We start from the raw sequence: 12,138 nt of genomic DNA, 5'->3' as shown, positions 1-12,138 counted from the left end.
AATCTGACGCGAAAGTTCAGCAAATCAAGCCAGAAACTGAAGCATTTTTTAAGTACTCAATAAGTATTTTTTCTGATGTGTGGAAATGTATTTAAATAGGTGTTTGGTTAAAGTAAACTTTTTTTAATAACATTATTTAAGACAAGATTGGTTCAGCAGAAATATAGAATAATTTATTTGAAAAAAAAGATGAAATAAACAATCTTAAATTAATTTAAATTAAGATTTAAATATTTTCAAATTATGAAAAAAAAATTTCAACATAATTAAAAATAAAAAAAATATTTCAATAGAAATTAATGCTAAAGAATCTAGAAATTGATTTAGCAGAAGTATATAATCATTTTTTTGAACAAAAAAGCATGAAATAAATAATTTAAAATTATTGTTAAAAATTTAAACTATTTTAAATTATTTTAACTTAATTAAAATATAAAATATTTCAAGACAATTATATCTTTTATATCTCTTCATAAATATATTATATAACAGTTACATAAACCTGTTAAGACACTTAACTAAACTCAACTATTGACCAAATCTAAAAACTATAAATGCTTTAAATCTCATGAAAGTGTACCTTTTGAACAAATGTTTTTGGTCATTTTTTTTGGAAAAGCAAATGAAAAAGATTCTATAAATATGTATAAGTTATTCGTTAGCCCATCTAAAATCGACTCGCACAAATTGAATTCGAAATTCCACTCGTATATGCCAGATATTTTTGTATTGATTGTTTTGGCGTTAGCTAACCCTAACAGAGAAAAAATATATATATACCGCTATCCGAAACAGGCAGCTGACGGGATTTTACACACGAGTGTATGTCTGGCATTGTCGATACACCCACACTCGGGACTCGGAATTCGAAGCTCCGCGACCAACCCAAAATATACTCTATATACCCAGCTCTGTGGGTGGTAGCTGCCAAATGCCGCGAGCTGCGAAAAACAGCACAAAAAAAATAATAGAACTTGGTACAAATGACAAGCTCAAATGGCTCAAATGTTTTTGTTTGCAATCATATTATATTTATGCACAGTTTGCATCTCGCTCTACGCTTTTTGGCCAACCTCCTCGTTCTAGCTCTATTCTGATGAAATGTGTTTGGATATATTCTTTTATTTTTTTTCTGCAAAATGGGTATATTGGCTTGGGGCAATTGTGTGCTAGAGCTAACAGGAGACAAGGAGAGGTGTGCTGCATAGCATATATTGATCGAGCTGGTCAAGTCGATTAAACTCCAAAAGCTAGAGGCTTGGAGACTTGACATTTGAGATATATAGTTTGAGAAACCTTAAACAGAAAGAGTTTATAAAAGTTTTGGATAACTAGACTGTTGTTAACTCGAAAACTATACGAGGTTTAGATATTAAATGTTTTATGGAGTTGACAAATATTTTACTTTTTACTCAACTTAAAACATAGCTCAAAGCTGCTGGGTATATCCTAGTCGGATAGTCTTCTGCCTTTGCTTTTTACCTAGTGTACTCGTGCATATGGAATTGATGCCCATTCTTCGCTGGCCTAATGCTCGTTTGGGTTAATCAAGGCTCGAGATTTTAAATTTTATTTATCATTTGGGGTTTATTTTTTTTGGTTTGGTTTGGTTTTTTCGAATGCTTTTTGGCTGTTTGTAATTCCATTTCGTTTATTTGGTTTATTTATTTTGGTACCCAAATTGCATATTTTGCAACGGGACACTTTTGCTGTTGCTTAATATGTAATATATAAAGAGTGAGAGAGAGAGAGAGAAGGAGCGAGAGAGAGAGAGGGAGTAAGAGTATATATCAACGATATGGACCGCCCCAGACCCTCGCGAAGCGCTTCAACTTTATTATTACATTTTTTTACCATTTATTTTACATATATTTATTTTTTTTCTTTTTGGGAGCGAGGGTTTAAGAGCTTGTCAGCGTGTGTGTTTCCCAGCTGTGTGCGAGTGTGTAACGCCCTTTATTCGGACAGTGCATTTTTAATATAATTTTTGCAGTTGCCCTGCCCGGCCCTGCCCTGTCTCGCCCCTCTCTGGCTTACGCTTGCCTCAGCTGCCGCGGCCACAATTTTTTCAGATTTTTTTTCTTACTTTGTTTTGTTTTTTATTTTGGTTGCTTTTTGCCCACATGCCGCGCCCACCTCTGCCCAAGCCTTGTTTGCAGTGGGCGTATAAATATATATATAATTTTTTTGTATATGCCATGTGTGGAGTCCTGGGGGTTGGTCGCCGCCCATTGGCAACTGTCCGGTTTGCAGGTGGCTGCGCTGCATATGCAAATGCTACATAGATATGAAAAAAATATCTATATATATATATACATATACATATATTTTTTTGCTGCTGCATTAAGGCTGAGGCTAAGCGGGCGGGCAACCGGAGGAGTCCAGCAGGCGTAATAAGCAGGCGTTGTCACGCGTACAGTTGAAACGTTGGTTCGGGTTCGAGTTTGGTTCCGCAACAAACAGGAAAAATACTTTCTGCGATATAAGCAAAAAGTATTTTTAATGAATTTTTATGCTGGGCGGTGTATTGTTTTTTAGTGTTTTTTAATTAATTAAAAATATATATATGTATATATTTAAAATTGCATAATATTTTAATTGAAATGGAGCTGGCTAAAAGGGGGAGCAGAGCTGAGCCAAATGACTGGATAAGAAGAAATAATGTGGAATGTGGTTGTTAGGTCGCTTAAACAGGTGCAGATTTTAAGAGTTGCTCTCACTTTGATCGCAAATTAAACCCAAAATAATTTGAGAATAAGTTCGTAATTGCAGCTGCACACAAAGTAAATGTAATTTAGAAATAATATCTTAAAACAGCTTCAGCAGAAGAAATGGTGGAAATAATACTTGTGTTTCCAATTAAAAAAAACTAAAAAGTATTTCAAATGAATCGTATCATGATATATATGGAAATTGAGTTTTCAAGCCACTATGAGGTAGATGGTGGTGGAACATGATTGGGAATCGCTACTTGCAATTTATCCTCATGCCTGTTGTGGCTGTAAGACGTCCACGACATATGAGCTAGAAACAGTTTTGCAGTTCACTATTGAAGACATTAGGATTGGTCTGTGACGTGATGCAATGTACCACAAAAAGCACAGATAGGATGTTTAGCATTTTGAATGTGTTGTCAAATTATTTGCAGTGCAAGGAAAACGTAGAATTTAGTAACTGATATATTCTATTTTTCATAATTTGTGCTATAGTTCACAAAAACGCGAGTGAATTGCATGTTTTAGCTTGATATCTGAATATCCTTGAGTATTTTAATAGCCTAAGAATGTGGACTACCACAAAAGCTTTCGATTTCATTCTTGAGTTACAAATATATGTAGCACTTTAACATATGTGGATTGTATGTGGAATTTAATTGGTTTTTTTTTTTTAATTTTTCATTTTTGATATACTATGCGATACCCTTTGAGTCCTTTCTGGTCGTAGTCTAGTTCTAGCAATCATCCACATATAACTACTTCTCAGGCACAACTGAGTCAAGCACTTAAAGGTTGCTATTTTTTTGTCAATTTTTAATTATGTTATATATATGTATAAGAATATTGTCAACTTAAGTTTGGCCTCGATTTTTTATAATATTATGTTTATTATTTTTTTTGGTTTTATAGATACTAATATTAAGACTTTTTCCAAGTTCTGTTTCATTATATAATATTTTCACTGTTATTTGGATTCATTTTGTTGCCCTTTCACCTAATTGTTATGCATGATTTCAGTTCAAAGCTCAGCTCAACAAACATTTGCACATTAATCTCAAGCAACATTTTTATTGATGGTTTGATGTTTCCGTGTTTTGCGGTCAATTTAAATGTTAAAAGTTTGCAAAGACATATTTATTAAAGTATCATATTATATAAAAGCAATCCATGCTAAAATCTAGCCCATCTGTACTTATTCGTACTTGATATGGGTTATTGCCCATAAATTCAAAGATACATATGCATACATATATATATTTATTTATATATGCAAAGTAAAGGCATTGAGGCATGGCTAGATAGGTGTGTCACGAATAAAGTTGATGCCACGAAGGCTGTTCAGATATTGTAACTTCCCCAAACAAGCCGCGGTCAAGATCGTATTTTATAAAAACCAGCAGAGATAGGCAGCATTAAATGCTTATCCATATTAGCCCTGGGATCGCTTCTTATTTGATCGATAAGAATATGCTCCATGCTGTATTAAATGCGAATCGTACTTAAAGTTGATATTTGAATTAGTGTCTTTCATACATTTGAGAATCTTTAGCTCAGGGGCCAACATATAAGGAAAAAAATTAAATCGCTTTCCTAAAATAAACTTAAAATTATACAAAATTTATATTTAATGTATTATATTATTATTAATATTTTTTCAAGTGTTTCAATGCTCTTTGATGCTTATCCACTCTAAGCATTTTTGCTATACCCCACAAAATATATAAAAAAAATTATGTCAAATCACAAAAAATGAATCAAAATAAAAATTAATCATCTCAAAATAAATTTTTGATTTTTTTTTTAATTTAGTAACGTTCAAGTAAATTATTCATGAAATTCATAGACTATTTACAATAATAATTTAGCAGATCAAAAATATAATATCCTAATTATATTCTTTTCGAATCTCAGCGCTATCAGCTGGGTCGCACCACAAAGAAAGGCTGCTCATTGCTGGGACACATGAATCTTTCGAAAGGCTCTGGCAGTTTGATGGGTCGCGGTTTCTGTTCGTCCGGCAGGAACATGCTGTTCCACAACAGATTCGCACCTGCTGCGTGTGAGCGCTGGCTGAAGTGGAAGCAGTCATGGGAGAAATAGCGCCAATCCGTATTGCCATTTGGCAGCAAGGGCGTGGTCAGATTTGTAATCCCAGGATGAGCTATAATTGCAAAATCCATTCGATGAAACTCAGCCAAACGTGCTACCTCCAGATCCACCTGTTGCCAGCGCCGAATAATGTTATATCTCTGCTTCATGTCTGCAGCAGTCAGCCGATCGCTCAATAGGCAATTGCATGCAACACGATACACTAAAAAACATTGGATGGGCACTACTTTTATGTGCCTCACGGCGAGCAAAATATTGGGCACTGCCACCAAATTGATGAGCAGCCGCGGCACATTGTCCCGTAGCAGGCGAAAAGCTTGGCGCAGATCTTGTGCATGGCGATCGATCAACTTCTGCGGATCATCCCAGTGACAGATGTCAGAGCAGAGGTCGTTGTTACCCACAAACACGGTGAGCAGCTTCCAGTGTCGTTTCATATCCACGTGTGGATCGCGTTGCATCAGATCGATGATCACACGTGCCTGATACAACAGATCGTGCGACATTATCATGGGCTCTGCAATGCTAAAATGCGAAGTTTCATGGTTTGCAACCAGACTGTGGCCCGTAGCATAGCCATAGAGTTTCGGATTGAAGACTTTCAATATGTTGGGCAGCGTCAGAGCCGTGCGCCAGGTGCCTAAACCTCCGCTAGAAAACGAAAAACCCCGAAACTCGTTAAGGACGTCAATAACACTGCGGGAGATAATGCCGTTGCCAGCAGACAAGGAGTCGCCTATGGCGGCCACGATGTCTATATCTCCAGGCCGCAGACGTTCCACAGAGATCGGGGTGCTAGTGGATCGTGTGTTATTCAGCGGGCAGGGAAACGGAACATGCTTGGGAATCGGATCTTGCAATTTGCCCTCATGCATGCTGCTTCTGTAGAGCGCCTCAACACCATTCAGGGCCGAGCCTAAGAAGATTCCACGAAATATGAGCAGCAATTGTCGAAAACTGCGATCAATATCTGTGTAGTCTGGGACCCCATTTCTTATCGGTCGAAGTGGATTGACGTGATTGACACGCAGCCCAATGCTGTCTAGTAGCTGTTGGGAACGATCCTTCAAAGCATGTAGAGAAGAGGCGGCTGTGTGTGTGGCGATGCAAATTACCACAAACAGCAGAAAATATTTATTTTGCATTTTGGCTATGTGTAACATGAGTTTTTTATGAATTATTTGCACACATTAATCAAATTTGCGTGTGTGGATTGTATGTGGATCGATACGATATGTAAAATTTTGTTAGCAATAAAATTCCTCTTAACATTGATCTTAATTTGTATTATAGTGTATTGTATGTTAATTTAGCTTGAGCACTTTTATGCATATCGATGCTATATTTTTTTGTCCAATCGAAATGACTTATCGGAAAACGTAGAATAAGTATTTTATCTGCAGTATTTTATCTTGTAAGCAGCACTTTAACGCATGTGGATTGTAGCTGGATATAATCAATTTCTCTTTCATTTACACTTTTTCTTTATCAAGCGATACTTTTCAAGTTCTTTCTAGTCTTCTACTTCAGCAATCGTGCACTTAGATCAACTTCTCGATGCGTTCTCATCCGAAATGCAAATGCGTCCAGCGCTTTAATATTTCACTTTTCTCATAACTTTTATTTTGTTGAGTTTTAAGAATGTCATACAAATAAGATTGTTTACAACTCAGGTTCAACCTCGAACCCATTCAAAATGGGAATATTAGGTATAATGGTTTTGGGAAAGCATATGTAACACGCAGAAGTATATATATATTACGGATTAGGACGCTGAGCTGAGGGGATAGAGACATGTCTGTCTTTCTGCTTAGTCTCCGTCAGAATGAACGCAGCAATCTCTTAAGAAACTACAAAAGTTACTCCACAATCGCAGTAAGCACAGCAAGTGCCTGCATGAGTATTAGTATATATATGAGTTGATTGAAGTGGCCAGTGGCAGGGTTGAGGGTATCTCTCAGTCGAGCAATTCCAACTAGAGCACTCATACTTGTTTATATTAATCATGTTTATTAAATTATAAAAGGGAACACCATTAGGACTCTCCGAAATGATATGCTATAGAGTAATGATTACTTTAACTGTTTAAGTGCTTTCCTTTTAAATACCTAACAGCTAAGTATGCCTACACCCTGCACCTACGCCACAGTATCAGCAGTTTCTACTCCCCTTTCCGAAATTTGGTATGCGTGATTTCAGCTTAAAGCTCAGCTCTACAAATATTTACTCATTAAGCGCGAGCAAAGTTTTTTTTTTTGCTGTTGTTTCGGTTGTTTTAAACTTATTTTAAATGTTAATAGCTAATTGTTTGCATAGATATATTTGTCACAGGAACTGACGTCTTGAGATCTAAGTGCTGTCTATGTAAAAATCTAACCTCACATTGTTTATGCGTACTTGATCTGTCTTATTGCTCCTATACGCAAAGATACTTATATATATAAATATATATTTTTATATATATAGACATAAAATAATATAAACTATATGAAATGAGTGGGGCTTGACTCATGTGTAGATAGGTGTGTCTCGGATAAAGTTGATGCCACGAAGGCTGTTCAGATATTGGAACTTCCGGTACCTAGCTGTTATGCAGAAATGTTTGCTTATCGCTATATATTGGAATACATTATATGGTGATGACATGGTACATCAGAGGTTGCTTCAAGTATTGTGCAAGATGGGTGAGCAGCTTTCAATGCTGCTTCATATTAACCATGGGATCATTCGACTATTTTAAATACTGATCGCTCTGTATGAGAGCAATGTGATGGAAATTGCCAATTAGCTTGATCAAAAAGCTACACAATTAGACAATGATAGAGAGTCTATCGAAACTAAGAATTCAGTTAACTATGCAATTCCAATAAATATATGACTTCTTATAAGCAAAAAGTATAAATAATTCGAAAACTCATTTTATTAATTTTAAAGTCGTTATGACTTAGAATATAATTAATTTACTTAAACAAATAATTAACAAGGAGATTAAGTGATTTCCTGCCAATCTGCCTATGATATGGCTTTACAAATACATCAGCTAGATACGAAAATGGCTCAGGATTGCCCGACTAGCAGATATTCTGAACCCTGCGGAGCTGCTGTTTATCTACTCATTTAAAGCTGCTTCTACGCACATATAAATTTGCGGGAATGACGCGTGCAAACAGCAGGCCGGACTCGGCTGTTGGATTCAGGGTATAAAAATCAGCAGATTTTATAAAAATAATATTGAAAATTTCAAAAGTTTCCAAAACATTTCGTTTGGGTATTTATTTTTATTTTTAAATTCCTCCCAGTTATTTCCCCACAATTTGACTATTTATAATACCAGCATATCCAAAATTTAATATCCTAATTATATTCATTTCGATTCTCAACTCTTTCAGCTGGGTCGCACCACAAAGAAAGGCTGCTCCTTGCTGGGACACATAAACCTTTCGAAAGGCTCTGGCAGTTTGGTGGGTCGCGGTTTCTGTTCGTCCGGCAGGAACATGCTGTTCCACAACAGACTCGAGGCGCTTGCGTGCGAGCGCTGGCTGAAGTGGAAACAATCGTGGGAGAAGTAGCGCCAATCCGCATTACCATTGGGCAGCAAGGGCGCGCTTAGGTTCATAAGCAAGGGATGGCCAATAATAGCAAAATCTTTTCGTTGAAACTCAGGCAAACGTGCTACCTCCAGATCCACCTGTTGCCAGCGCCGAATCGTGTTGTGTCGTTGTTGTGCCTCGGCAGCGGTCAGACGATCGCTCAACAGGCAATTGCAGGCAAGGCGATGCACCAAAAAACATTGGAAGGGTACATCCTTAATAGGACCCATCGTGGCTAAAATATTGGGCACTGCCACCAGATTGATGAGCAGCCGCGGCACATTGTCCCGTAGCAGGCGAAAGGCTTGGCGCAGATCTTTAGCATGGCGATCGATCAATTTCTGCTGATCGTCCCAGTGACAGATGTCGGAGCAGAGGTCATTGTTACCCACAAACACGGTGAGCAGCTTCCAGTGTCGTTGCATATCCACGTGTGGATCGCGTTGCATCAGATCGATGATCACACGTGCCTGATACAACAGATCGTGCGACATTATCATGGGCTCTGCAATGCTAAAATGCGAAGTTTCATGGTTTGCAACCAGACTGTGGCCCGTGGCAAAGCCATAGAGTTTTGGATTGAAGACTTTCAGTATGTTGGGCAGCGTTAGAGCCGTGCGCCAGGTGCCCAAACCTCCGCCAGTGAACGAAAAACCCCGAAACTCTTTAAGCAGGTCGACCATATTGCTGGATACAATGCCATTGCCAGCGGACAGGGAATCTCCTATGGAAGCAATAATGTCTATGTCGCCAGGTCGCAGACGTTCCACAGAGGTCGGCGTTGTTCGGGATCGTGTATTATTCAGCGGGCAGGGAAATGGAACATGATTGGGAATCGCAACCTGCATTTTGCCCTCATGCCTGTTGTGCCTGTAGAGTGCTGGAATGTCATTCAGCGCCGGACTCAACAAGGTTCCACGAATTATGAGAAACAATTTGCGGTAATTGCGATCAATATCCGTGTATTGCGGTACACCATTTGTAACCGGTCGAAGCGGGTTGAAGTGCCTGGAATGCACTCCAATGCTGCCCAGCAGCTGATGGGAGCGATTCTTCAGGCGAGGACGTAGGACATAAGGATTTGTGTGTGACGCGATGCAAAGCACCACAAAGAGCACAAATATACTGCTGCGTATATTTGGCATTGTGGCCTATGTGCTATGAGGAAATAACAGTCACTTGGAGCACATTTGCTTTCGTGGATTGTATGTGGATTCTACTTTATATTCCTTTTAACAAGTAACATTAGAATTTGTACTATATATTGTTAACATTAGCGAGTGTGGATGTTATGTGGAACATTAATTATTGCACTTTATTGGGAAATATCTATCACATTTATAACGTATACCACATTTGCACTTATATAATGTGTGTGGATGATATGTGGATCTCGATGTTTTTTGATTTCGATACTTTTTTCACAAATGTCAAATCTTTTATTGTAGTTAGTGTCATTCTAGTGTCTGTGTACTTAGGTGGAACGTAAGATTTGGTTTAATTTCACTTTAACGCATGTGGATTGTATGTGGAACGTAATGAATTTGACTTTCACAATTTATCTGATATTCATTTCGACACTTTTCCACAGGCTGAGCGATACATGTTCAGTCCTTTCTAGTTCTGCGCCGAGCAGACACGCACGCACAACGACATCTCGAACCGTTCTCACACGGAACGCTAGTGCGTCAAGCGCTTAAATGTTGCTATAAATGGCCTCTCAAACAATATAAGGTTGGCTGTTTCAGCTCTCTGTTTGAGCGCTCATTGAGTTACTCGAGCACTCAATTCCTTCCATTAAAAGCAACAGCAACTACAACAACCCGGCATAGTTCAGAGCTGTCACTACAGAACTTGACTCGAATGCGTTGACCGAGACTTTAGCTACTATTAAAACGACAACAACAGCAACAACAACGGCAAATGGCACAGACGAATTGTGCCACTGCTTGGGCTCGACTTACAAGTGCGTAGGGTTCAAAGATGTTGTCGAAAATTGTATAAAAATCAAAATAAAAACAACGAAACAAAAACAATAACAAACACAACAAATGAAGTTACCTTGGAAAGAGCGCGAACAACATTTTGATGCTACCACAACATGACAAACAACAATTAATGTTTCATATAATATAAAAAGTATGTTTATATATGTATCTGAATAAACATGTAGATAAATTGGAGCTAGAGTTGCGCACACTTTGACAGGGGCTTAGAATGGAGCTCAATTACTCTCCTAACTCTGAACGTTACGATGTTTCCCAAAACTGAACTCAGTAAACCCGTTGCAAAGCTAGTTATCATTAGCTTAAATGTAGTTGAGCTGAAAAACATCAGAGCTTCGGGCAAGCTGCAAGACTTGAACTTATCTAAGTCTTAACATCAGGTTAAATTCAGGTAAATATGTAAATATGTAATATATCGAAAATATTATATAATAAAATATTATATTATTATTTTATTATATATTATATATTATATATTATATATTATATATTATATATTATATATTATATATTATATATTATATATTATATATTATATATTATATATTATATATTATATATTAATATATTAATACATTATTTTTTTATTAAAATAAAATATAATTAAACGTGAATTTAATTCAAGAAGAAATATATATTATATATAGAAAACATTTTATTATTATTATTTTAAATGTCTACAAAAACTAATATACACTATCAACAATAAGTATTTCTACACCCTTCATGACGCAGGTCACTGCATCAGTTATTTTGTTACTCAGTTCCGCCAATTGTTATGCGTGATTTCAGCTCAAAGCTCAGCTCTACAAATATTTACTCATTAAGCTAGAGCAAAGTTTTTGTTGCTGTTGTTTCGGTTGTTTTAAGCCCACTTCAAATGTTAATAGCTAATTGTTTGCATAGATATATTTGTCAAAGGAACTGACGTCTTGAGATCTAAGTGCTGTCTATGCAAAAATCTAACCTTACATTATTTATTCGTACTTGATCTGGGTTATTGCCCACATACTCAAAGATACATATACTTTTATATATATGTATATTGATATATATAGACATATTATTACAATGAGCGAAGTGAATTGAAGTGATCTAAAAATATAAACTATATAAAATGAGTGGGGCTTGACTCATGTGTAGATAGGTGTGTCTCGGATAAAGTTGATGCCACGAAGGCTGTTCAGGTCTTGGAACTTCCGCTATGTAGCCGCTACGCAGAAATGTTTGCTCATCGTTGTCGTTGTCAGGATCACGTATTACTGAGGTCAACTGCTCAGTTGCAGGTAGCCTCTCGTTGCGTAAAGTATTTCATGACTAAGACAAGACCCGTATCATTCATAATAGCGTCCAAGCTCAGGCAACGCAGTCAACTCTCATTTCGCTAAAGTCGAGGTGATGTATACGGAAACTCGAATTGAAAAGGCCCCATTAGTCAGAGGCAGATCCCGTGGGGATTGCATGGCTTTGAGTAACTTTATATATTCTTGGATATATTTATTATCAGTCTGGATCCATTGCTACCAGCTAAAGCGCTTAGTGTGCATATATTCGTATTCGTAGGCGTATCATCCCAAATAGTTAGCTGAAAGCATAGCTAACTTATGCCATGTTTAGCTGCTTCCAAAGTTAAGGCATATGTCAAATTGTTGTCTTGGCCCCGGACATACCTCTATTCTGTGCCTTGGCGCTTAACCACAAAGTTGTGGCTTTAAG

At 37.2% G+C, this 12,138-nt stretch overlaps 3 protein-coding genes across 3 annotated transcripts in view; all 3 read right to left on the bottom strand.

Annotated features, from left to right (window-relative positions):
- LOC111602285 (neuroguidin) overlaps nt 1-12,138 on the bottom strand; it is a 41,707-nt gene that overhangs the window by 19,973 nt on the left and 9,596 nt on the right. The window lies entirely within an intron of this gene.
- On the bottom strand, nt 4,543-5,971 carry LOC111602286 (phospholipase B1, membrane-associated-like). Its single transcript, XM_023319287.2, has one exon. The coding sequence runs from the start codon at nt 5,969-5,971 to the stop codon at nt 4,634-4,636; it is 1,338 nt and encodes a 445-aa protein (XP_023175055.2). The 3' UTR covers nt 4,543-4,633.
- Nucleotides 8,094-10,119, bottom strand: LOC111602315 (phospholipase B1, membrane-associated). The gene has a single exon (XM_023319318.2). The coding sequence runs from the start codon at nt 9,559-9,561 to the stop codon at nt 8,212-8,214; it is 1,350 nt and encodes a 449-aa protein (XP_023175086.2). The 5' UTR covers nt 9,562-10,119; the 3' UTR covers nt 8,094-8,211.

Source organism: Drosophila hydei, unplaced genomic scaffold (assembly GCF_003285905.1).
Source record: "Drosophila hydei strain 15085-1641.00,03,60 unplaced genomic scaffold, DhydRS2 tig00000149-arrow-pilon, whole genome shotgun sequence".
NCBI classification, from domain to species: Eukaryota; Metazoa; Arthropoda; class Insecta; order Diptera; family Drosophilidae; genus Drosophila; species Drosophila hydei.
This window is presented reverse-complemented; position numbering and strand designations above follow the sequence as displayed.

What these genes read in the sequence shown, in the direction of transcription:
- LOC111602286 (XM_023319287.2), bottom strand. Translation starts at nt 5,971, where the DNA reads ATGCAAAATAAATATTTTCTGCTGTTTGTGGTAATTTGCATCGCCACA.
- LOC111602315 (XM_023319318.2), bottom strand. Translation starts at nt 9,561, where the DNA reads ATGCCAAATATACGCAGCAGTATATTTGTGCTCTTTGTGGTGCTTTGC.